Genomic DNA, 21,720 nt, shown 5'->3' with positions numbered 1-21,720 from the left:
GCTCTTCCACTGGGGGGCGCCAAAGTCAGAAATCCTCCAGTTCAACACCTACAAGCTTAGAGAAGTTCTGTCTGCAGGAAGCATGTAAGAGTCCATTGAGTGTGTGTGTGTGTGTGTGTGTGTGTGTGTGTGTGTGTGTGTGTGTGTGTGTGTGTGTGTGTGTGTGTGTGTGTGTGTGTGTGTGTGTCTACCCTCCGCTTTGTTTGAATTGATTGAATTGTGGTCTTGTTGGGACCAGCTTTGTTTGTGTTTGAGTCCTCATGCCGGCGTCCTCTGGGACCAGATTCAAAATAACAGGACTAACTTGGGTCCTCTCCACTGCTTTCCCACTCCTACCTCTTACACAAATTTAGCTTTCCCATAAAAATCATTAAAAGCTACTTTAGTACTAAAAAAAGGAAATGAAAGTTAAAATTGCATCTGTTTCTTATTTTATTCTCTCTACACTTGGCCACAAACTCAGATGCAGAAATGTCCGTTCCCCTAAAGATAACAGTGCGTGTGTTGAGCAGGGTGGGGGAGCATGTGTCAAGCCTCTCTGCTGCGGTGTGGTGTTCAGAAAACACCTGCCAGGTGTGCTAATGCTGGAGGATACGAGGCGTGACGAATGAAAGCAGCAGGTCAGTTTTATGATGCAAGCCAAGAGAGAAGTCATGAAGTCATGAAGAAGTCATGTTCATGCAGTTTGTACTGAGGCTCAGCTCATAGAAGACGGTCAGAAGAAGAAGGAAACAAAGGCAGCTGGAGAAGAAGTACTCAGATCCTTCGCTCAGGTTGAAGTACTAATACAGCAGGGGAAAGTACTCGGCCTTTTGATTGGTGGGTTTGCTCGGCTTGTCTTCTGCATGTTCATGTTGTGTAGGTGGTCTTTGTGTTCTGTTCTTCTAGGGTGATTAATCGCTTGTCAAACAATAATCAGCGTTAAGCAATAATCAGAGGGCTTGTGGAAGAGACAGCAGAGGGGCGTAAAGTGAAAAAGGACAAAAGACAGACAAATGAAGACGTATAGAAACAGCTTGTACCAGTCAGAGATGAAGGACATTGAGTTAAGCTCATACATGAGAGGCACAAAGAGGGATGATGAAGGTTGTCGAGGGTAATGGAGGGAGGACGCAGAGTCCAAATGTCAGACACCACGCAGAGAGACATGTCCCCACAGTGTGTGGAGTGGAGCCCGAGGCTGTTGGCTCATTCTGCTGCTTCATAACATGGTGAGACTCAGCCAAAACATCTGGACGCTCCGACGCTTCAAAGCACGCCGCAGTCATAGGACGAGCTCTGCGAGTGTGCGTGTGTGTTCTCAAACTCATGATGCGTGTCCAACTCCAATTATGTCACTGTGAGCTGATGGCCTCAAGAGAGGTGATAAAAGTTGTTGATTGAGCTGATGCAGGATCACTGCTGCAGGAAGTCAGGACACTATCACTGCATGTGTGTGCGTGTGTGTGAACAGGTATTTATCATGTTGTGGGGACAAATATCTGTTTACGCAGTCACATTGTGGGGACTCGCCTCCCTTATGGGGACAAAACGCAGGTCCCCTTAATGTAAATCATTAAATTTTAGGGTGCAGACTGAGGACAGGGTTACGGGTTAGGTAAGGTTAGGTTAGGTACAGGGTTAGGAACAGGCAGATAGTGGTTATGGTGTGTGTGTGTGTGTGTGTGTGTGTGTGTGTGTGTGTGTGTGTGTGTGTGTGTGTGTGCGTGTGTGTGTGTGTGTGTGTGGGCTGAACTGCACAGGGCTGTGCATGTATGCAAGATGCATTTAAAAGACTAAAGGACCATCCAGGTGTTGGACAATCTTCACCTTTACCTGCGCTGACGTTAGGCCGTTTCAGCATCTGCGACACATTCCAGCGAGTCGCCGTACTGATGGAAATCAATAATTAAGCAATATTTAAGTCTTTGACGTCTCCTGCGTGCAGCACACCAGTCATTCTGCAGTGGACATCGACAGGAAGTGTTGAGATGTCATGTGGACACAAAGTGGAAAATCTCTGTCGTCGTCCCTCTGACCATCGCTGCTTAAAGTTCCTGTAATACCTCGTACGATGTGACAGAGAAATCAAAAAGTCCTTATGGCTAAATGTCCAATGATGTCGTCCCCCCATGGGGACAAAGACACAGCTGCAATACGTCCTTCAAGTTTGACCAGCTGAAACTGGTTTAAATTCGAGAAAATATGTAGTGGCTACCTCAAAAGAGGATCGGACTACTTCCTGCTCTGCTGTGACTAATTCTAAACCGTTTGAGCAAACAACCACTGCTGATGTTTTACTGGAGAGGACAGACGGCCGTGACCCAGTCTACAGTCTACAGGAACCAGTGCACTCCTAGCTGTGGTAAGACAGGTGAAGCTACCTGCTAGCATATCACAACTCTACAGCAGCGCTGTAAGAGATTTATAGCGTTGTATAAGATGTAAAGGGATGCGGTTAGAAATGTGCTGCGTGGTCCCTGAAACAGCACCCAGCAGTGTGTCCAGGTGTGCACCACCACAGCAAGGTGAGACAGTGACAGCGGAGATCTGCAAAAACAGTGTGGCACTACTTCCTGTTCGGCATTAAACATAATCACAGATCGTACCCACGCTGAGCTAAACATGGGATCAGCTGTAACAGGCTTCTTTCAGTTCATCATGACCGGTGGTGAGTCTGTACCCGCAGGAGAGGAGAGGATCTGATGGAGTGCCAGCGGGCAAAATACTCTGAGTTTTCATCTGTTAAACCTCAAACTGAGAGAGAGTTTGGAGCCATTTGATGATCCTGTTTCTGTCCTTAGTTTTAGTGTCTTTTAGTGGGTTTTATTCTCCATCTTACTTTACATTCATTTTTATCTCTGCCTGTCGACTTCAGTCACACACTGACTCTCCGCAGACCCCGACACACTCCAGCGACCCACCGTGCACTTGTTACCCCAGATCGCTATCGGTGCTACTTGCCTGTGCGTCAGTCTCGTTATCGGGGCTGTTTGGTGACCCAGCCCCCCCCCCCCCCCCCCCCCAAGTCACCCAGAGGGCCAGATCACAGCGAAGCCAACATGTGGTTTGAGTTAGCATCTCAGGAACAAGCCCTCCATACGTGGGGTGGTGCGCGTCGTCCAGAGCTCGTTGGTCAGCCTGTGTAGTTTCTAGTTGTGTCTAGTCTAGTTGCTTGTAGTTTCTGTGCATCCATATGAAGAGCTTTCATGTGTGTGTGTGCGTGTGTGCGTGTGTGCGTGTGCGCGTGTGCGTGTGTGTGTGTGTGTTCTAATCCTACAGCAGGAAATAAGGGTCAATTAAAAAGTCAGCACATTGTGTCTCCAGAGACTCAACAAAAAAAAAACAAAGACGAAAAGAGAAGAAAGGGCTGAACTTTGTTTTCTTGTTTGTCTCAGTCGTTCTGACTCTTTTTAAATCTCTGCTTCTCGCTCAGATATTTCTGTTCAGGCTGTACGTTCAGACATCGCAGCGGCTTTGTGTGTCTCTGCCGGTCGGCCTCGCAGCAGCCAGGTGGGGGTTTGGCTTTGGTTGAACTTTATCTGTGCGGCATCTGAGGAAGCCGAGCAGCGGGGAGAAACGAACCAGCTCCTTCCAGCTATTTCCTCCTCGTTTGATTATTTGATTAACGTCTCGCTGCGTCACCACCTCTCATTTTTGTTCCACTTCAGCCCAATTTACTCACTCACACAAAAGTCCCTCCAAAAGGCCACTTTTGGATTCGGCCGCTGCGAGATACGAATCGCAGCGGTCGTAAAATCATTTTCTGATTGAACAGAGCGATGCTTGTTCAATCCCGAGCTGAATCGAAGCAGACTAAACATAATAACTCTTGGTCAGTTTAATTGGGTCGTGAAAATGAGTAACGGTGCCGTCAGTGTGCATGAAGAGTGATGAATGTGATAAAGTCAGTCGCCGTGGATACGATCAGCCGCTGAAAGCAGTGAAGCCATGAAAACACAACGTGGAAACTGAAGGATTAGTCAGCACTTCTGAAACATGAGTCAGCTGTCACAACAAGCACATTTAAGCCAAACTGAAACGTGTTTTCGAGCCTTTCGCGTTTCGTTTCTCAAACTGGTTAAACTGGTTAAACTGGTTGACGGCTCTGAGTGGACACAGGAGGCTTTTTTGGTTTGTATCCGAAGTGTTCTTCACCTCTCTTCTCATAAACTGCTGCACTTAGCTAGTTTAGAGACATCTGACAGATAACTTCTGGGTTTCAGAGTTTCCCGTTGTGATCAGAGAGACAGAGATCTGACGTCTGTCTTTGTGTCCGCGGAGGCGTCTTCTGTCCACACTGTTATGACACAAAGCTGGTTGAGGATCAGCGAAGTGTCCCTTTAACTGCAGAGTTTGCACTAAAGTCTTTGATAATTATGTTTAGCATCACAGTTTAGCCAATGCGTTCGTGTCTCCAGCCGTTTTGTCTGAACTGGCTCATCCACCAAATCACAGGCTCCTCTTCTGCTCTCATGTATGTCCTGTAGAGTCCAGCTGCAGGACTTCAGCGTCTCAGCTCTCATCACTTCATTAAAAACGGGACGAATTCCCCCAAAACCTTCTTCTGTGCGCGTGATGGTTAAAGAGACTTCTCTGATTCGCTTCAGAACAGCAGCCTCAGATGTGATCTGGGCGTTGTGGCCTGAACTTCCCCCCCAGTGACTCATCAAACAGTCTCACTGGTAACCGGCCGTCCCACTGGGACCAATGTGTTTGTTGGTCCAGCGGTATATTTATCAACTCCCCGTGCTTCTCAGTGGCACTGATATCCTGAAGACGTGGAGTCTGAGGGACGGATCGAGGGCTGGATGGATGGAGGGATTATTTATTTGTCAGGGGTTAAAGGTCACAGCATGGCAGCGCGAGTTGGCACCGGTTGATATTCCCAGAGATGGAGGGAACTGCGTCTTTATATACCAGACCTCCTGCATGTTTGATTTGGTGAACTCGATGCACCGAGTGGGTGGTTTTCACTTTCAGTGCCGAGCTCCTGGAGAGGCTCCTCCGCTCTAACGAGGGTCTGAGTGAAAGTCATGAATCACATTTGTCTTTTCCTTTCTGTTGTGTTTGTCTCGTCCATCCACAGCTGGAGAACGTCATTCAGAAGAGCATGATGAAGCCGGACCTCGCTAACATGCCGTCGCACATCGTTCACAACCAAACAGCCGCCATGCTGGAGATCGGAACAAACCTCCTCACGCACACGGCCGAGCAGACACGCAAACTCAACGTGGTCGAGGCCAAGGTAACGAGACGCCGAGGCGCCGGTCTCCTCTCACAGCAGATGTCCTGGATTTAACGCCGTGTCCTCCACCAGGTGCTGAACCACACGTCTCGAATAGAGATCCAGCTTCTGGAGAATTCTCTGTCGACCAACAAGCTGGAGAAGGAGCTGCTGCTGCAGACGTCCGAGATCAGTCAGCTGCGAGCCAAGAACAGGTAGAGTGTCCGTCTGAGCGTAAGAACAGCCGAGACGCTCAGTCAGGCTGAGAGAAGCGACTCAGCGCGACAGATTTGTACTCAAAGTGTTTGTGTTTCTCCTCCTCACAGTTAATAACAGCAGCTGTCACCTGATCAAGAGAAAGGACCTCCTGTCCACTCAGAGACGTGTTGTCTTCAATGTCTCTGTTAAAAACATGGACACGTATTTAATCTCTGTTATAGCAGAGGGGTTTTTGTCTACATAGATAGAGATTAAATATGACTGTGATCATATCATCAAACTCATAACAGGGAGAGCTTCGTCCCTTCTTGTTGTTGGAGGCTCTGCAGCTCTTTGAGGGTTGAACACGTCTGCGGTCGAGTGCGTCGACCTGTCACATGTCGTTCTCCATCTCTCACCTCATTTCCCGTTATCTCTGCTGTCACAATCTCTAATAAACAAGTTCAAAAATACTCAAATAGGATACGTCTGTCCAAGACTTGTGTCTCTGTGCTTAGACAGGCTGCCATTCACCCACTGAAGACACATCTGATCCCATTTTTAACCAAAAGAAAGGTGAGATTTCGTCCTCCCTCCTCCTCCTCCTCCTCCGACGTGAGTCGACCCTGAGTGGAAAAAAAAAGAGAAGAGCCTTATCAGTGATTTCACAACTTAACAGTGAGAATATTTGAAACACAAGCAAGTCGTTAGAGATGATGGAAACACGTCGACAGCTGTTGCTGCGAGACACGCCAATATTTGGACTCACAATATTTGCTCTATTTTTCATCGTGAGGTGGACTTGGACGGTGCGCTGTAAAACATGCAGAGCAATCATCCAGCATGTTCTCTGTTTACAGTAACAGATAACACACAAACAGAGTGTGTGTGTGTGTGTGTGTGTGTGTGTGTGTGTGTGCGTGCGTGTGTGTGCGTGTGAGGCACACAGGGAAGCAGTGTTTTTTAGTGTATGCATGTCTTCTCTGTCAGCTTATGTACTGACTCAGCAGATGTTTGCAGTTGATAATTGGACATGATACACCGGCTGTGTGTGTGTGTGTGTGTGTGTGTGTGTGTGTGTGTGTGTGTGTGTGTGTGTGTGTGTGTGTGTGAGTGAGTGTGTGAGCTTTCTTTGCGCTGTTCTTGTGATTTTCCCACAAACATCCCTCCTGTTCTTCTTCTTGTGTTCGAGCGTGAACGTTTCCTCCACCTCGCCTTTAGTTTCTATCTGAAAGCAGGGCAGATGAAGGAAGAGGAAGAGGAGCAGTCAGTTTAGTGACAAAGCATTCTTGACATCATCTTGCGTGTTTTCAGAAGTCTCTGAAAGCCTCGGAGGTAGGAAAGTTTCCTCAGCCACAGAGCGTTTAATCCCTTAATTTACCTGGAAACATTTTTAGAAATCCTGGTTTTAGAAACGTCCTGCTGCTCACTTCTGGCTCTGATTATTTCCTGCTCAGCAACACAGTTTAATGTGGTGGAACAGGTCTAATAAACTTTAGAGATCAGAGTGTGATTTTTGAGACCACTGCTGTTAAAACAGATAAAGGCTTCTGCTGCTCAGTTACAGGACGGACGTCACAGTACATGCAGGAAATGTACAACACACTCAAACTCAAAGTCATTCAGATAAAAGTAGAATACAGAACATTGAATCTTCTTCTTTCTGTTCAAACTACAACTTAAACCCCATCGAACCCGTTGGAGCCTGTTTGTATCTCCTGGTTTTAGTTTTCTTGCAGTTCTCTGTTGAGCCCTCGCAGCACTGAGTCACTCAGTTCCAGTAAAAACAGGCCGTTCAGAAAGAGTCGGGTTTGATAGCTGTCTTTTTTTCTCTTTCTGTCTCTACTTCAAACACTCCTGAGAGACCTGAAAGTGAAGATTTCTGAAATCCAACTGAAACTTTACATTTTCAGATGCCATCGAGAGTCCAGAGTGAAAGAGAGCAGTAACAGCACACACACACACACACACACACACACACACACACACACACACACACACACACACACACACACACACACACACTGCTGCATGCAGTTGGGGACATATGCAAACTCATTAATCTACACACACACACACACACACGCCGCACAAACCGCTGCAGCGCAGCCATCAGCGCCTCCTCATCAGTCTTCATCTCAGTCGGCGATGCCGCCTCGTTCATGTGCAGGTCAGCATGTTGAAGTGATCAGAAGCAGGAGCTCATAATGTGTTTCAGCTCTTAATATGAGTGAAGTCTCACCTGCCGATGGGGCGTGAGGTCACTCATAGGTGTAAAGGAGTCACATGATACGGCTGCACATGAGACGGTGATGGAGGATGATGATGGACTCGTGTCAGCGACACTTCAGCACAAACTGGACCTCAAAAGCTGCAGATATGATCAGATGTGACGTCGCACATCTGGCTGTTAAGGTGCTGATATTCATCTCCAGGAGAATATTGGAGCCTGCAGCCACCTAAGATCAATTAGAGATCTGTGGTTGGTTTGAAATGTCCGCAGTATGAAGTAAATCTGAGTTTTTACATGACCTCCATCAGCCTCAATGTTTATTACAAGTTTGCAGATGTTAGCATGCTAGCACGCTAAAGTACGCTGAGCATGGCACACATTTCACCTGCTAAGCATTAGCATGTCAGCATTGTCAGTCAGTGTGTTAGCATGCAGACGTTAGCGTTTATCATCTGTTAGCATGGCTGTGAACTCCTCTCGTTCTCATCACTTGAGCTCGTTTGGATTTCAGCCGAACTCGTCTCACACACACTTTAACGTAAAGCACCGTCATTGTTGTCTTCTTGCAGCAGGAAACAACATCTTTTGGATGCACGGGGACGTTAAATCTGTGTGAGGAGGACTCGAGTCTGTTCATCTCAGTTGGAATAGTAATGGCCGCCAGCAGCTTCGCGCTCACAGACTGGGACTTTGTGTGGGAAACCTCAGAGAAGACAGATTTTCCCACCCAGCTCCTGCAGACCTCCAGCACACGCTCTGCTCTCGGCCCTGCGCTCAGAGCCAGAAGCGTGAGTGTGAACGGGACATTCAGAGCCTCTCGGTGTCTCGCAGTCGCCTCTGAAGCCGCTGCCACTCCTTCATCAGGTTTCATTCATTTGGCTCCGGCTCTGTTGATCTAACTGTGGGCTGAGTCTATTTTCAGCAGCTGCTCTGCTGGTTCAGCTGCACAGATAACGTGGACCGCGCTCCGCTCTGGCAGAAAGAATGATGGTCGGCTTATTAATCTTTACTTCGCTGTTTTACGGCCTCTCGAGCAGGAGGGAGTGACTCAGGAGTTACAGCCTCTGGTCCATTACAGACAGATTTGTTGTCCAAACAGTTTGGATTTGTGTCCTCCCTCTGACAAACGCACAACTTCAGGATAAACACTTCATGTTCCACGACTTATTATGTGATGACGTGCAGTCATTTACGTTTTGCTGTAACCGTTTTCCCTCAAACTGCCTCCTCCGAGCCTTCAGAATTCAGACATCTCCTACATTTCCCAGAATGCCATCACCACTGTCACACCAGCGTTTCCTTTGAGAACAACTGTACTTACACTTGTTTTTGTCATCAATCAATCAGTCAGACTTTATTTGAATTTCACTTTTCATGCAAACAAAATACAAAACAATGTGCCTCACACAATAAAACAATAACACAGAGCAATCAATAAAAACAGGAAGTGAGGAGACGTAAATAAATAAAATGCATAAATAATTGGATGGCAATGATGTCATCGTGTCGAGGTACACCTGTTCATCACTGCAGCAAGGTGAGAGGTTCAACCACTGGAGGTGGTTGAATTTCAGAGAGACTTTATCCATGTTACCATGACAACAGAGCTCCTATCACCTGGATAAAGTTGTGATTTTGACCGAAAATGTTTCCCTAAATCTGGCCGAGTGTTTTTGTGCCTGAAGATAAGAAAAGCTTCACCGAGATGAACCAATGAGAACGTGCTGTCGTGTCTTTCAGTCGGCTGGAGAGCAAAGTTCAGAAGCTGGAGTCTCAGCAGAAAGGAGAGCTGGAGGACATGAAGGAGGAGAAGAGCAAACTGCAGGTAGAGTCAGTGAGAACACACCTGTGTGCTTCACGCTGAGGCATCACCTTCATCATCATCATTAGCTAAGTTCCATGTACTGTCAGCACGGTCAGGATCACTTCAGGGACACGATGTGAGTCCGTCAGCCTGTGTTTGACGTTTATGGAGTCAAGCTTCGGCGCAGACGATGAAGACGAGCGTGTGACCTCATAAACGTGATGTACAGATCAGAGAGTGCAGCGGGCTTGTTTTATTGTTTCTATTCACAGAAACCACTTTAGCCTCAGCTGGCTGACGCTAACGTAAGCAATCTAAACAATCAAATATGAAAAGTAAAAACCCAGAAAGAGTAATCAGACCCAGGTGGCGCGTCGACCTCTGACCTCTGATGTGTGAGACTCAGCTGGACTGAATGTCTCCGTCTCCGCTCCAGTCTGTCATCAGGACTCAGATGACGGCCATCGAGTCTTTGGAGAGGCAGCTGAGGGTCGCCAGCAGCAACAACACGGCGCTGCAGAGGCAGCAGGCGCAGCTGATGGAGTCAGTGCACGCGCTCATTAACATGGTGGCTACGACTACAGGTACACACACACACACACACACACACACACACACACACACACACACACACACACACACACACACACACACACTCACTCTCACACACTCACACACACACTTTGTCCAAACTGGAGAGGCCATTTTCACAGTAAGAGCTGTCTGATGTGTGTGTGTGTGTGTGTGTGTGTGTGTGTGTGTGTGTGTGTGTGTGTGTGTGTGTGTGTGTGTGTGTGTGTGTGTGTGTGTGTGTGTGTGTTCAGGGTCACCTCCGAGGAGCCAGATGTGGAGGGACTGTGCAGACGTGTACAAGGCCGGTCACTCTGTCAGCGGCCTGTATCACATCTACGTCGGCAACAGGTCTCAACCCGTGCAGGTACGACGAACACCTGAGCCGCAGCCGTTTCCCTCCAGCACCACATATCTCAACATAAACACACGCTTAAGGGACAAAATATTGATCCCAGGAAATGAATGTGGATTTTATGACATAAAGGTGTGATGATACCATCACATGACACCTAATGCTGTAACAATATTGATTCTGTATTCAAGTATTGCAGTCGACAATACTTGGTGGCACGGTGGAACAAGTGGTAACGCTGTCGCCTCACAGCTAGAAGGTCCCCGGTTCGAATCCCGCTGTGGGCACTGGTGGCATGTCCTCCACCATGCCTTCGGTGCCTGCTGCTCGAGGAAAAAGAAAGGTCTTTCTGTGTGGCGTTTGCATGTTCTCCCTGTGCTCACCTGGGGTTTCCTCTAAACTAAAAACATGCAAGAAGATCACCACCTGACCAATGGTGACAAACAAGAGCTGGGCCCCCGGGCGCCGCTGTCGGCTGGCAGGAAGGACCATGGATGGGTCAAAGAGCGGGAAAGAATTTCACAGATGCATGGCGTGTGCAATTTCCCCCTGAACTCTGCACGTGTAAAACAATTGTGATGAATAAAGGATTTCTTCTTCTTCTTAATGAAGTGGAATTTTGGTCGTCTGTATTTAGTTAAAAGGACAGTTTTATGTAGATTTAAATCTTTTGGCAGTCATAGCTGAATCCTCACTGAAGACACAACAAAACACTGAAGCTGGAGCGTCAGGAGGGCAGCGTCACTCTGAACCCTGTGTGAGACGCAGAGGGACAGTGAAACTGAAAAGTCAGAGCAGAGAGGATTTGAACCAGCTGTACATGAACAGTTCCCACTGTTCTACGTGATTTATGGCGATAAACTAGAATAAATTATTGTACATCTTCAAACAGATTTGGTGAGTGGAGTCCTGGAAATACGCTTTCGTTTAGAGAATGACTGAGTGTCAGATCAGTGAGTCTGCTTTGACCTGAGGCAGACGATTCGTCTTCTCTTCCAGGTGTACTGTGACATGGAGACGGCCGGTGGAGGCTGGACGGTCTTCCAGCGGCGCTTCAACGGCAGCGTGGACTTCCAGAGGAGCTGGAGGGAGTACAAGATGGTCCGTGTGTGTGTCTGGAGCAGGAGTCAGAGTAAAGAGTGAAATAACGAACCTGTTCATAATCGAGCCGCACCTCCTCCATTCCTCCCCTCCTTTCCTCCTCCCCTCCTCCCCTCCGCCTCCTCTCCTCCTCCTCCTCCCTTCCTCCCCTCCTTCAGGGTTTCGGGGACGTGTTGGGAGAACACTGGCTGGGAAACGAAGCTCTGCACCTGCTGACCAGTCTGGGCCAGTACTCTCTGAGGGTGGAGCTGAAGGACTGGGAGGGAAACTCCGCCCACTCCCAGTACGACCGGTTTACGCTGACCAATGAGAGGCAGCAGTACAGGTAACCAACAGTTACACGACCTGCAGTATACACACACACACACACACACACACACACACACACACACACACACACACACACACACACACACACACACACACACACACACACACACACACACACGCGTCACCATAAACACCAGTGGTGGAGAGTAACGTATGTGTCATCTATAGTTTTTAGTACTTTGCAGGTTATAAATATATAAATATGTGATCAGTTCATAAAGTGATTGTTTGTACAGTCGTGTATGAAAATAAACTCAAATCAGCTGAAACGTTCAAATGTTACTCACCTGATAATTCATCAATAATAATAATGATAATAATCTAATAACAGTGCTGCGTTCATGATCACATCACATTATCAAGAGGTCGTTTTGTATTATGAGTACTTTTACTTTATGTACTTGAAGTAATTTTTGCTGCAGATACGTCCATACTTTGACTGTGAATGCAGGACTTTTTTTGTTGTTTTTTTTAAATTTTTTAATAAAAGACAGAAAGTAACGAAATGTCGATTGAGTTTCTCTAAAATCAGCGAAACCCTTCAGCAAACCCTTGAAACCCTGAAATCCTCTCGCTCAGGTTGTATCTGAGAGGTTACAGCGGCACAGCGGGCAGGCAGAGCAGCCTGACCACCCACGGGACGGGATTCAGCACCCGAGACCAGGACCACGACAACTGTGACCACTGCAAGTGTGCCCTGATGCTCACAGGAGGTAATGCTCTTCCTCTCCTCCTCTCCTCCTCTCCTCCTCTCCTCCTCTCCTCCTCTGTGGGTTGCTCCCTCTTCCAGGTCAAATACATTTTGACCACAGCGATGGTGGTATAGTGGTGAGCATAGCTGCCTTCCAAGCAGTTGACCCGGGTTCGATTCCCGGCCATCGCAAGAATGCTTCATCTGTTCACTTTTACTGCACTGCCACCTACGACCTGTTGCACATGTATTTATATTTTTTGGGGGATATTATGACTGTTTGCACCTCTGATGCTAAACTAATCTAAATCTCAGATTCATCAAATAAATCAGTTTCTCAGTTGGAAGTGTTCATTTCCTGGAAAGCAGAACTCATTTCCTGGTAAATGTGGTAATTCGTGGTATCTCTGTAAATCGTGGTAATTTACAGAGACGGTAGACAGACAGAGTGACAGATGAAAGAGACAGAACAGAGATAAAAGAAAAGGAGAGAGCGCGAGACAACAGAAGACTGTTTCTGTCCGTCCCTCCTCGTCTCACTCTGCTCATCATCCTCTCTGCCCTCCTCGTCTCACTCTGCTCATCATCCTCTCTGCCCTCCTCGTCTCACTCTGCTCATCATCCTCTCTGCCCTCCTCGTCTCACTCTGCTCATCATCCTCTCTGCCCTCCTCCATCTCTCTCTCCATCAGGTTGGTGGTTTGATGCCTGCGGTTTCTCCAACCTGAATGGGATTTATTACTCTGTCGGCCACAACATCAGGAAGCTCAACGGCATCAAGTGGCACCACTTCAGAGGCCCCAGCTACTCCCTACGCTCCACCTCCATGATGGTACGACCCTATGACTTCTAGCAGCACCCCTCCACCTCCACGATGGTACGACCCTATGACTTCTAGCAGCACCCCTCCACCTCCACGATGGTACGATCCTGCCAGCATTCCTCCAAAATGCCACACTGATGATGTGAAACATCCCTCAGCTTCAGGACCATGATGGTGTGAACCCACAGTTTGACTCACATCCTTCCAGTCCACCCCATGATGGTACAACCCTAAAGCTTTGATCTCCAACCCTCTGCTCCACCATAGTACAACCCAGACTTCTGTGGATCCTCAGATTTACAGCCGTAATGTTAAAGCCCCTTGGCTGGACATGTTGTTTCATGTCTCCATGGATCCATCACAGACTGTTTATGACAGAAAAGAACAAGTTTGCACATTGTTGGACGACAAATAACACTTTCATCCAAAGCACCCTACGGTGTGTTGGCCAACGACACTTCAACAGATGGAGCTTCAGATGGAACTGCCAGCTCTGTGATTCGTGGACAAGCTCAACTGTTTCAGAAGGTGTCGGGTTGTCTCCGAAGTCGTCTGCATCTCTGATGGAGTGTGTTGGCAGCGTCATGGTACACTGTTTTACGACTAAAGCATCTCTGATGGAGCTTGTTGGCCGTGTCATGGTACAGTGTTTTACGACGAAACATCTCTTGGATTCGACATGGTGTCGCCCACAGACTCCAGAATACTTCTGCAGCCGTGGAGTTAATCTCCTCTGACATGACAATATTCCTCTTTTCCCACATCTGGAGAGTCCTTCCACTGCCAATCAGGGGCTGCTTCTTCTTCTCTGAACAGTTCATGATGAGTGCATTCACCGAAAGACGTCTTTCAATGCATCCTCTTGTTGTTGTTGTTGTTGTTGTTGTTGTTGTTGTTGTTGTTTTTTAACCATCTGATGTGAGTTCTGGAGAAATGGGCTGCAGAGATTTCTGCCTTCTGTTGAATATAAAGGAACTAGATCGCACTCGGCTTGTGTAGCTTGAGAAGCTCAACGTGAACGTCTCTTTCCAGGAATCATGACTCGCTTACTCAAGATCGTCCACAAACCTTGTTGTGAACAGTTTTGTGTAGGAACTATTTTCTTTCTGCCGAACGACACCCGCCAACAGCATCACAGAGGGAAGCGTGCATCCGCCCCTCTAACCCTCATCGTTAATCCTTAACTGCTAACTGATTACTGTTAGCTAAGGTTGCAGCTCAGCTGACGAGGACGCCGCTGATGTTCACATCTCAGGCCGTCGCGAGCACGAGCCTCCCGATGCCTCTCTGCGCAGTGATACCAAATATGATGCAGGCAAACCCCAGAGGAGAGCTTATCAGACGAACGCAGAGGTGTGGAGGGGAGGAAGCGCTTCAGGCTCCAGTGATGCTGCGTTTCCTATCGCCGTCACGTTACAGATGCAGCCAATCAGAGAGTAATAGAAGCAGTGGCACCACAGATACTGATGTGAGCCAGGCTTGAGTTTGCTTTTTCATTAAGTGTATGTTAATAAACTGGCTGAACATGAGTAAGACTGCTGATACACACAGGAGTGAAAATTCAAGGTCTTATTGTGATCACAGGCCGATCGGTCGTCTGATGACTGCAGTTTGGAGGAGAAACATCAGCTCCCTCTGAAATGTTTTCATACTTCTTTAATGAAGCTAAGGCTCGGACTTCTTATGTTTTCCTCCTGAGACTCAAAGACTCTTTGAACCACAGAGATGATTTATGGACGTTTGAGACGCCCGAACAGCCAAGTGGACAAACGACGGCTCATATCTCCCAAACTGTTCGTCCTGTTAGTGAGAGCTGACAGACTTGTACATGATAGATGAAAACTGATGAAGTTAGAAGGACACAACTGAAAGACATGCAGCTGGAGGGACATTGGACATCATGGCTTCATTTATTATTCAGGAGAACAGCGGAGGAGAAGTAATCCCACGTTTGTTCCATCTGACAGATCCTGGACACAGCAACACGATGTACTGTAGCCTCTGCTCTGACTTTCAAGTCCAAATTGATCTTAATTCTCTTGTTTCGTGTTGGATATAAAGTCTGGACAATGAGCTAGAAAGAGGGACTCAAACCAAAGCAGAAATCCCATCAGAGTCCAGATCCTGAGACACAAATGTTGCTTTAATTACCGTCCTCCTCCAAACAACTTGATCATTTCCCCCTTTTTCGTTGGACTCTTTGTTTTATGTTGGCAAACACACTCGTGGCTCTCATTCAGACAACAAATGAGTTACAGGACATATTTTTATCATTCGGTGGATTCGACTGTGATCATCTGAACTGTGCTTCTCTGTCACGCGTGCACACACACACACACACACACACACACACACACACACACACACACACACACACACACACACACACACACACACACACACACACACACAATGACAGAACATTTTGTGACAAAAAGTAAGGCAGACAACATGTTTTGATCAGGTGTCGTCAATCATTAGCAGGTTAACGTTAAGACAGTGTGACAACAGGACTGGATGTGTGTGTGTGTGTGTGTGTGTGTGTGTGTGTGTGTGTGTGTGTGTGTGTGTGTGTGTGTGTGTGTGTGTGTTAAACAGTCGTGTGTTTTCTTGGTTTGGTGAGGAGCTGAAGAGCCGGGAGCGAAGAACAGACGTAATCAATAACTTCAGCATGATCGATTTTATGTTAAAGTGTTCATACACGCAGCACTTCATCTAATATTCTGCTTGTATTAGCCAGCAGAGTGTTAACACAGTTAGCACGAAAGTTATCCTTGGCAACAGAGCAGCAGGTTTTCTTCATGTATGATGGGATGTTTGTATCTGTGGTCGTGGTCAACAATCAATACAAAAACACTACAGTCGTGCTCACATCTGTATAAGCAGCGCTGCTTTGAGCTAATGCTAACATCAGCATGCTGACATTTAGCAGGTATGATATTTTCCATGTTTACCATCTTTAGAGTGTTAGCATGCTAACATCTGCTAATTAGCGCTGAACATAAAGAACAGCTGAGGCTGATGGGAACACACAACCCAAAGATGATGACGGCGTTAGAGGTCCGGGTCAGTACGATCCATCCTGGGAGGGACAGGAATGTAAGAGCAGAACCTTCATGGCGATCCATCTGATACATGTGCAGATATTTCACTCCAAACCACGACCTGCAGGTGGCGCTGCAGCGAAGAGTCATCCTCTGGGACCATGAACGTCTGTGCAGGACGCCCTCAAACGTTCGTGTTGGCTTAGCTGAAAACAGCGTCTGTTGTTCCCTCAGAAGCCGACGTTCTGCTGAGAACACGCGTGTCATGTGACAGCAGTGATGGATCATGGTCCTGCAGCGTTCACCTTGAAATAGTCCTCAGTACAGTTTCATGCATGAAGTCTGCAGAATTCTCTGTCAGAGTACACAAGTTTGTACTTCAGCGTATTAAAATGCACTTTATGGAACAGAGAGTGAACTCTAGTGTCATGATCTTTACTGCTGTTTCAGATACTGCAAACATTGAGAAGTTTCACCTTTTCAGGTTTAATTCTTTTTTTTTTTACTGCGTATGTGAAGCAGAGCTCGTCCACTCACCTGTAAACACTCTGCAGTGTTTTGTACAATAAAGTTTGTTAGGAAAGCCGGTCTGAGGCGGTTTGACAGCTGTGAGGTGTCGCTGTTTGTCCCTCGCTCAGCTGTTTACTGTTGAGGAAAAAAATAAATCTTTTCAAAAATTCCCAGAAAGATTTACTGATTCCAGAAAGGTTGAAACTCATAAATAAAAACAGTCATTTCCAATCAAACTGTCTTCACTGACAGCAGTTTTCTGAAGTGTCTCTGAGTCCATGTGTTCACAAAGTGGTGAACTCGCTCCATCCTCTATGATCGACGGAGCGTTTCCCGGACGCCTCTTCTATAGCCAATCATGATCCTCTTACCTGTTACCATTTAGCCTGTTTACCTGTGGAATGATCCAAACAGGTGTTTTGGGGGCATCTTTCCCAGTCTGTGAAACATGTTGCTGCATCAGATTCACAATAAGTAGATATTTACAGAAATCAATGAAGCTGATGAGAGAAAACATTAAATATATTGACTTTGTGCTGTTTTTAATTGAGTAACTGCCAAAAAGGATCAGCAGATTATCACGTTCTGTTTAATTTATGTTTAACAAAGCATCCAATTTGGAGGCTTAAATCTCATTAATGTGTTTTGTTTTGTGGCAAATTCAATTGAATTTATCTATTTTCCCGTAGTCATTGAAAGTTAATAAATCATTTGTCAGGAGTGCCTGAGAGGCCGAGTTACTCATATTTTACATATTGATATCAGCTATCAGATGAAGAGATTGAATGGTAAAATCAAACATGGTTTCCATCTGGAAAACATCTGTAATCGATTTAAAACCAGATAGGAAATAACAAGCAGGGAGAATATTATCATCAAGCAAATAAAAGCCCATCTGTTCCAGTTTTATTCTGTTTTCATCTTTATAGTAAATAGTAAATGTGTACAATTTAAAAACATCACATGCTTACAAACACTGTCCAAACCGCATGTGATCAGTAAAGATTACGAAAGCCGATCAGCACTGAGGTCGTGACCGTTCACAGGTCAGTCGATTGTCTCTCTGCCTCCCTCTTGTGGCCAGACTGTGTTACTACAACACAGTCAATAGTTTGCAGGTGGCAAACGGCTTCTCTGTATATTATATATATATATATTATAATGAACTATACATGGACATGTCCCGAGTGCAGCACCGTAGATTACATCCTATGACGGTCTCATCTAATGTGATCTAACCCTGAAAATAAAAAATAGTGTCCTCCGACAGATGCAAAGATTTAAAAAAAAAAAAAAAAAAACGCGTATGTATCAATAACGGTGCACAAGTACTTATTCTGAACATCCGTTGTCATTTTTTCTCATTTAAACACATTTAAACAATTTTGATTTTTTTAAAGTTGTCAGTGTCCGGTTTCCGTGACCGCAAATACCCCGACTTCGCTTTCGCGAGCACTAATTTTGTCCCTCTGTGGCTCCAGTAGAGTCTCTTCCGGTAGAGGAAAGCAGCTGCACTGTGTGAGCGGTTTCTGTGAAGGTCGTGAGTCCAACTTGTGAGTATTCCTTTGACTAAGACTGTTGATATTTGTGTGATGCGTTTACATTATAACAGATCGTTTTTTCACATTGATAATAATTGCTGGGTTTTACTTTTTCCCCGGAATTTTGCCGCTTTCCTCTCGTGTCGCCGCCTGGATAGCAGTTAGCTGAATCGAGCTAGCTAACGTTAGCTTGTCCTGCTGCTGATATCACGTATTAGCCAAATGCTAACCGACAGCCCGTTAGCTACTCTTCTTAACTGTTGGTGAAACGGCGGAGCTACGTCTGCGATTATTATTTAAGGTGTTTTGCTAATGTTGTTGGACTTTAATGCTGCTGAAAACAAAAGCTAACTTACCACAGTGTGACGAGGAGACGCCTTAACGGTCCTTTCTTGTTAATGACATTCCGCTACTTTGACCCGGTGTCACAGCGATATAACTCACCCATTTTATTCTGTTAATATTTGCTGGTGCTGAACTGAAGATACTTGATATTGTTTGTGTATAACTGTGAAAGCACACTGTAATAGAGGACACATGTTCCAGGAAATGAAGCACCTAGAGAGAGGTCACACGGTGGTTTCAGTGCTGCTGTGCTGACCTGACCTGGCTGCGGTGTTTGATGGCGGTCTGCCTTCTGGGACACGCAGATTAGTTATGTCCTCCTTTATTATTATTATTTTCATTATAGTTATTTCTAACTGACCAGACATCTGTCTGTAGCATTGTCCTCTAACTGTCTGAAGAAAATTAGAGGTAAAAGTCAGTATTTTGAAATCACGCCTGGTTTACTTCGAGGTGTGTAATTGATCTCTGGGCCAGATAAAATAAAATAAGATAAGAGATAAGATAAAAGCTGGTGAATGAAGGTTTGCCAAGTAATGTCACAGAGAAAATCCACTGTTAGCTATTTTGATGCACCAGCTCATTAAGCAGAATTAGTTGATATTCAGGGCGTAACTGTGGGAGCTTTGTCCGATATTCAATATATACAAGATGTTTGTTAAAATAACTACTAATAATAAAAATGATGGCCAGACATCAGGAGCCATTCATTCAGGTCGGACATTAAAATGTGTTAAGAATAACTTAGCTTTGCATAAACCAGTGCAAGACCCGGATGATCCAGATCCCTGGATCCCTATCACCATATTTGCACTTAAGAGGGTTTATAAACCACCACTGGTATCATTTATCATTTCTGCCTTCATTTACTTCACCTTCATTCACAGTCACTGTAGAAAACACCTGGAGACTTCAGTTACATGTTTGCATAACCCTAACCCACCCTCAGACAGTAACGTCTGGACCTTTGAAAGATGTCTTAGATTAAAGAGCACATGATTGACATGAATAAGTGAGAGGGGAAACACTGCTGTTCGTCTCGTGTCATCGTTTTAAGTCTGTGATGTAAAACTTGAAACCAGTGCAGTAAAGTAAAGTAACTGCTGTAAAGAAATGCCAAACCAGGTCTGAGGTCATTTAGAAACCGTGTCCCCATCACAGACACTCCACCACAGAGGCAGACGAGTCTGTTTTTCAGCAGTAAAATATCCTGCCAAGTGTGTGTTTTCTCCACAAAAAAACTATCAGTCAGTATGTCTTCATCAGATTTTTAAAACTCAAATATTGATCCTAGTAAAGGCCTCAAACGTCCAGTAGGCCAGGCCGTGTTGTTGAGTGGGTCGTCCAGTAATCTGATTGTGGCCGTTTGAATTAGATTCAGCTTGATTTTTGTCTTTTTCCTCCTGCTAGTGATCCACCATGTCTCTGCAAAAGCCTTTGATGAGGGGGCTGCTGGGAAAGCGTCTGAGGTTTCACCTGCCCATCGCTTTCGGTCTGTCCATCATTGCCGCATTAGGGTTCAAGGTGAGAGCAGGAGACAAGCCCACATGGCCACAAGCCTCTTTCCTGTGAAGCGGTCGCGATTAAAAATGTCACTTCAGAAACGGGAACGCCTCAGTTTGTTAACCTTTACCTCAGCAGACGAACTCCAGACAAAAACACATTTGGGCTGTGACTGATTCTGCCTGTGAAGCTCTTAATGTTGATTCTTTCCTGGTTATCTCGTGGTTATTGTTGGTAGTTTAATCTTAGATAGTCATATGAACTGTGTCTCATGTTTGTCCATCTCCATCTACATGTACAGGGCGACACAATGTCAGTAACACAAAAGACAGAGGCAGCACCACCGCTGACTGAAGCCTCGCATGTGCAGAGATGAATCAGCTCTTTTCTGACAGTGCTGACAAAGTTTGAAGCACATAAGCTGCTAAAGAGCAGTGATTGAATTACATTAGACTATGCACGTGCGTTTTAATCGTCTGCTGGGATCTGATTGGTTTTAGTCCTTCAGAAATGTTACTGTTCAGAGAGTGTCTGAAACACTCACAAATCTGCTCTGTTCAGGAAAATAATCTATTGAAACTCGGCCATCAGCCCTCCTTTAAGGTGTTGATTTAAACTGTGAACAAAGCGGAGATGTCTTTTGTTCCCCACAGTTCATAGTGACAGAACCCAGGAAACAGGCCTACGCTGACTTCTACAAGCATTACGACGCCGTCAAAGAGTTCAACAGCATGAGGGAAGCCGGCGTCTTCGAGAGCGTTGAGCCCACCGGGAAGTAAAGCCGCCGTGAGTCTTTTCCTCACCGTCACACCTGTGAGCAGTCACACCTGTGAGCAGTCACACCTGTGAGCAGTCACACCTGTGAGCAGTCACACCTGTGAGCAGTCACACCTGTGAGCAGTCACACCTGTGAGCAGTCACACCTGTGAGGGACAGCTCAGCTTTACTGTGACTTCAACAATGAAAATACTGAGATTTAACATCGTTTCTTCAGACAAACATACACATATTTGTTACAGTGTGTGTCGTTCGATCCATTTAAATCTTTGTGTATCTAAATGTCTTCTTGTCTTCCTCCAGCTCCTCTTCCTCGTCGTTCATTCCCGGTCTGAGCTTGAGGTTCCTTCTCGCCCCCTTGGATGTGATTTACTGGTTAGATGCGAACATCGCTATGCTGTTTTGTTCCTCTAAATAAAATATTCTATTAATGTAAGAGCCCTTCTGTCTTTGTCTGGTGCTTTTGGACTTGAAGCAGTGCAGCTGTGCAGTACGGAAAGTATTCAAGACAAGTACTGTGTCCTGATTCCATACAGCATATTATCACACGTGTAGGGCGACAAAATATATTTCTACTGTTAATTAATTGATTAGTTTGGTCTATAAAATGTCGAAAATGGTGAAAAACCTTGATCACTGTTGACCAAGATGGCATCCTCAAGTGTTTAACTTTGTCTACAACTCAAAGAT

The 21,720-nt window shown here is 45.9% G+C and overlaps 2 protein-coding genes and 1 non-coding gene across 3 annotated transcripts in view; all 3 read left to right on the top strand.

The window, feature by feature from the left end:
- angpt4 (angiopoietin 4) overlaps positions 1–13,637 on the top strand; it is a 38,630-nt gene extending 24,993 nt beyond the window's left edge. Inside the window, exons 2-10 of the mRNA XM_070958966.1 lie at positions 5,069–5,227; positions 5,300–5,421; positions 9,378–9,462; positions 9,878–10,025; positions 10,266–10,378; positions 11,366–11,467; positions 11,626–11,792; positions 12,377–12,510; positions 13,180–13,637. Coding sequence (XP_070815067.1) covers positions 5,069–5,227; positions 5,300–5,421; positions 9,378–9,462; positions 9,878–10,025; positions 10,266–10,378; positions 11,366–11,467; positions 11,626–11,792; positions 12,377–12,510; positions 13,180–13,340 — 1,191 coding nt within the window. The 3' untranslated portion in view covers positions 13,341–13,637. The remainder of the gene's footprint in view (positions 1–5,068; positions 5,228–5,299; positions 5,422–9,377; positions 9,463–9,877; positions 10,026–10,265; positions 10,379–11,365; positions 11,468–11,625; positions 11,793–12,376; positions 12,511–13,179) is intronic.
- trnag-ucc (transfer RNA glycine (anticodon UCC)) lies at positions 12,609–12,680 on the top strand. Its single transcript has one exon. It is a non-coding gene; the product is annotated as a tRNA-Gly (tRNA).
- A 4,703-nt stretch (positions 13,638–18,340) lies between the features above and the next one.
- Positions 18,341–21,466, top strand: cox6c (cytochrome c oxidase subunit 6C). The gene is made up of 4 exons (XM_070959212.1): positions 18,341–18,417; positions 20,161–20,274; positions 20,907–21,039; positions 21,334–21,466. The coding sequence occupies exons 2-3, from the start codon at positions 20,170–20,172 to the stop codon at positions 21,030–21,032; spliced, it is 231 nt and encodes a 76-aa protein (XP_070815313.1). The 5' UTR covers positions 18,341–18,417; positions 20,161–20,169; the 3' UTR covers positions 21,033–21,039; positions 21,334–21,466.
- Positions 21,467–21,720: the final 254 nt, after the last annotated feature.

Source organism: Chaetodon trifascialis, chromosome 3 (genome assembly GCF_039877785.1).
Source record: "Chaetodon trifascialis isolate fChaTrf1 chromosome 3, fChaTrf1.hap1, whole genome shotgun sequence".
NCBI classification, from domain to species: Eukaryota; Metazoa; Chordata; class Actinopteri; order Chaetodontiformes; family Chaetodontidae; genus Chaetodon; species Chaetodon trifascialis.
The sequence above is the reverse complement of the archived record's forward strand: the minus strand, read 5'-3'. Positions and strand labels throughout refer to the sequence as shown.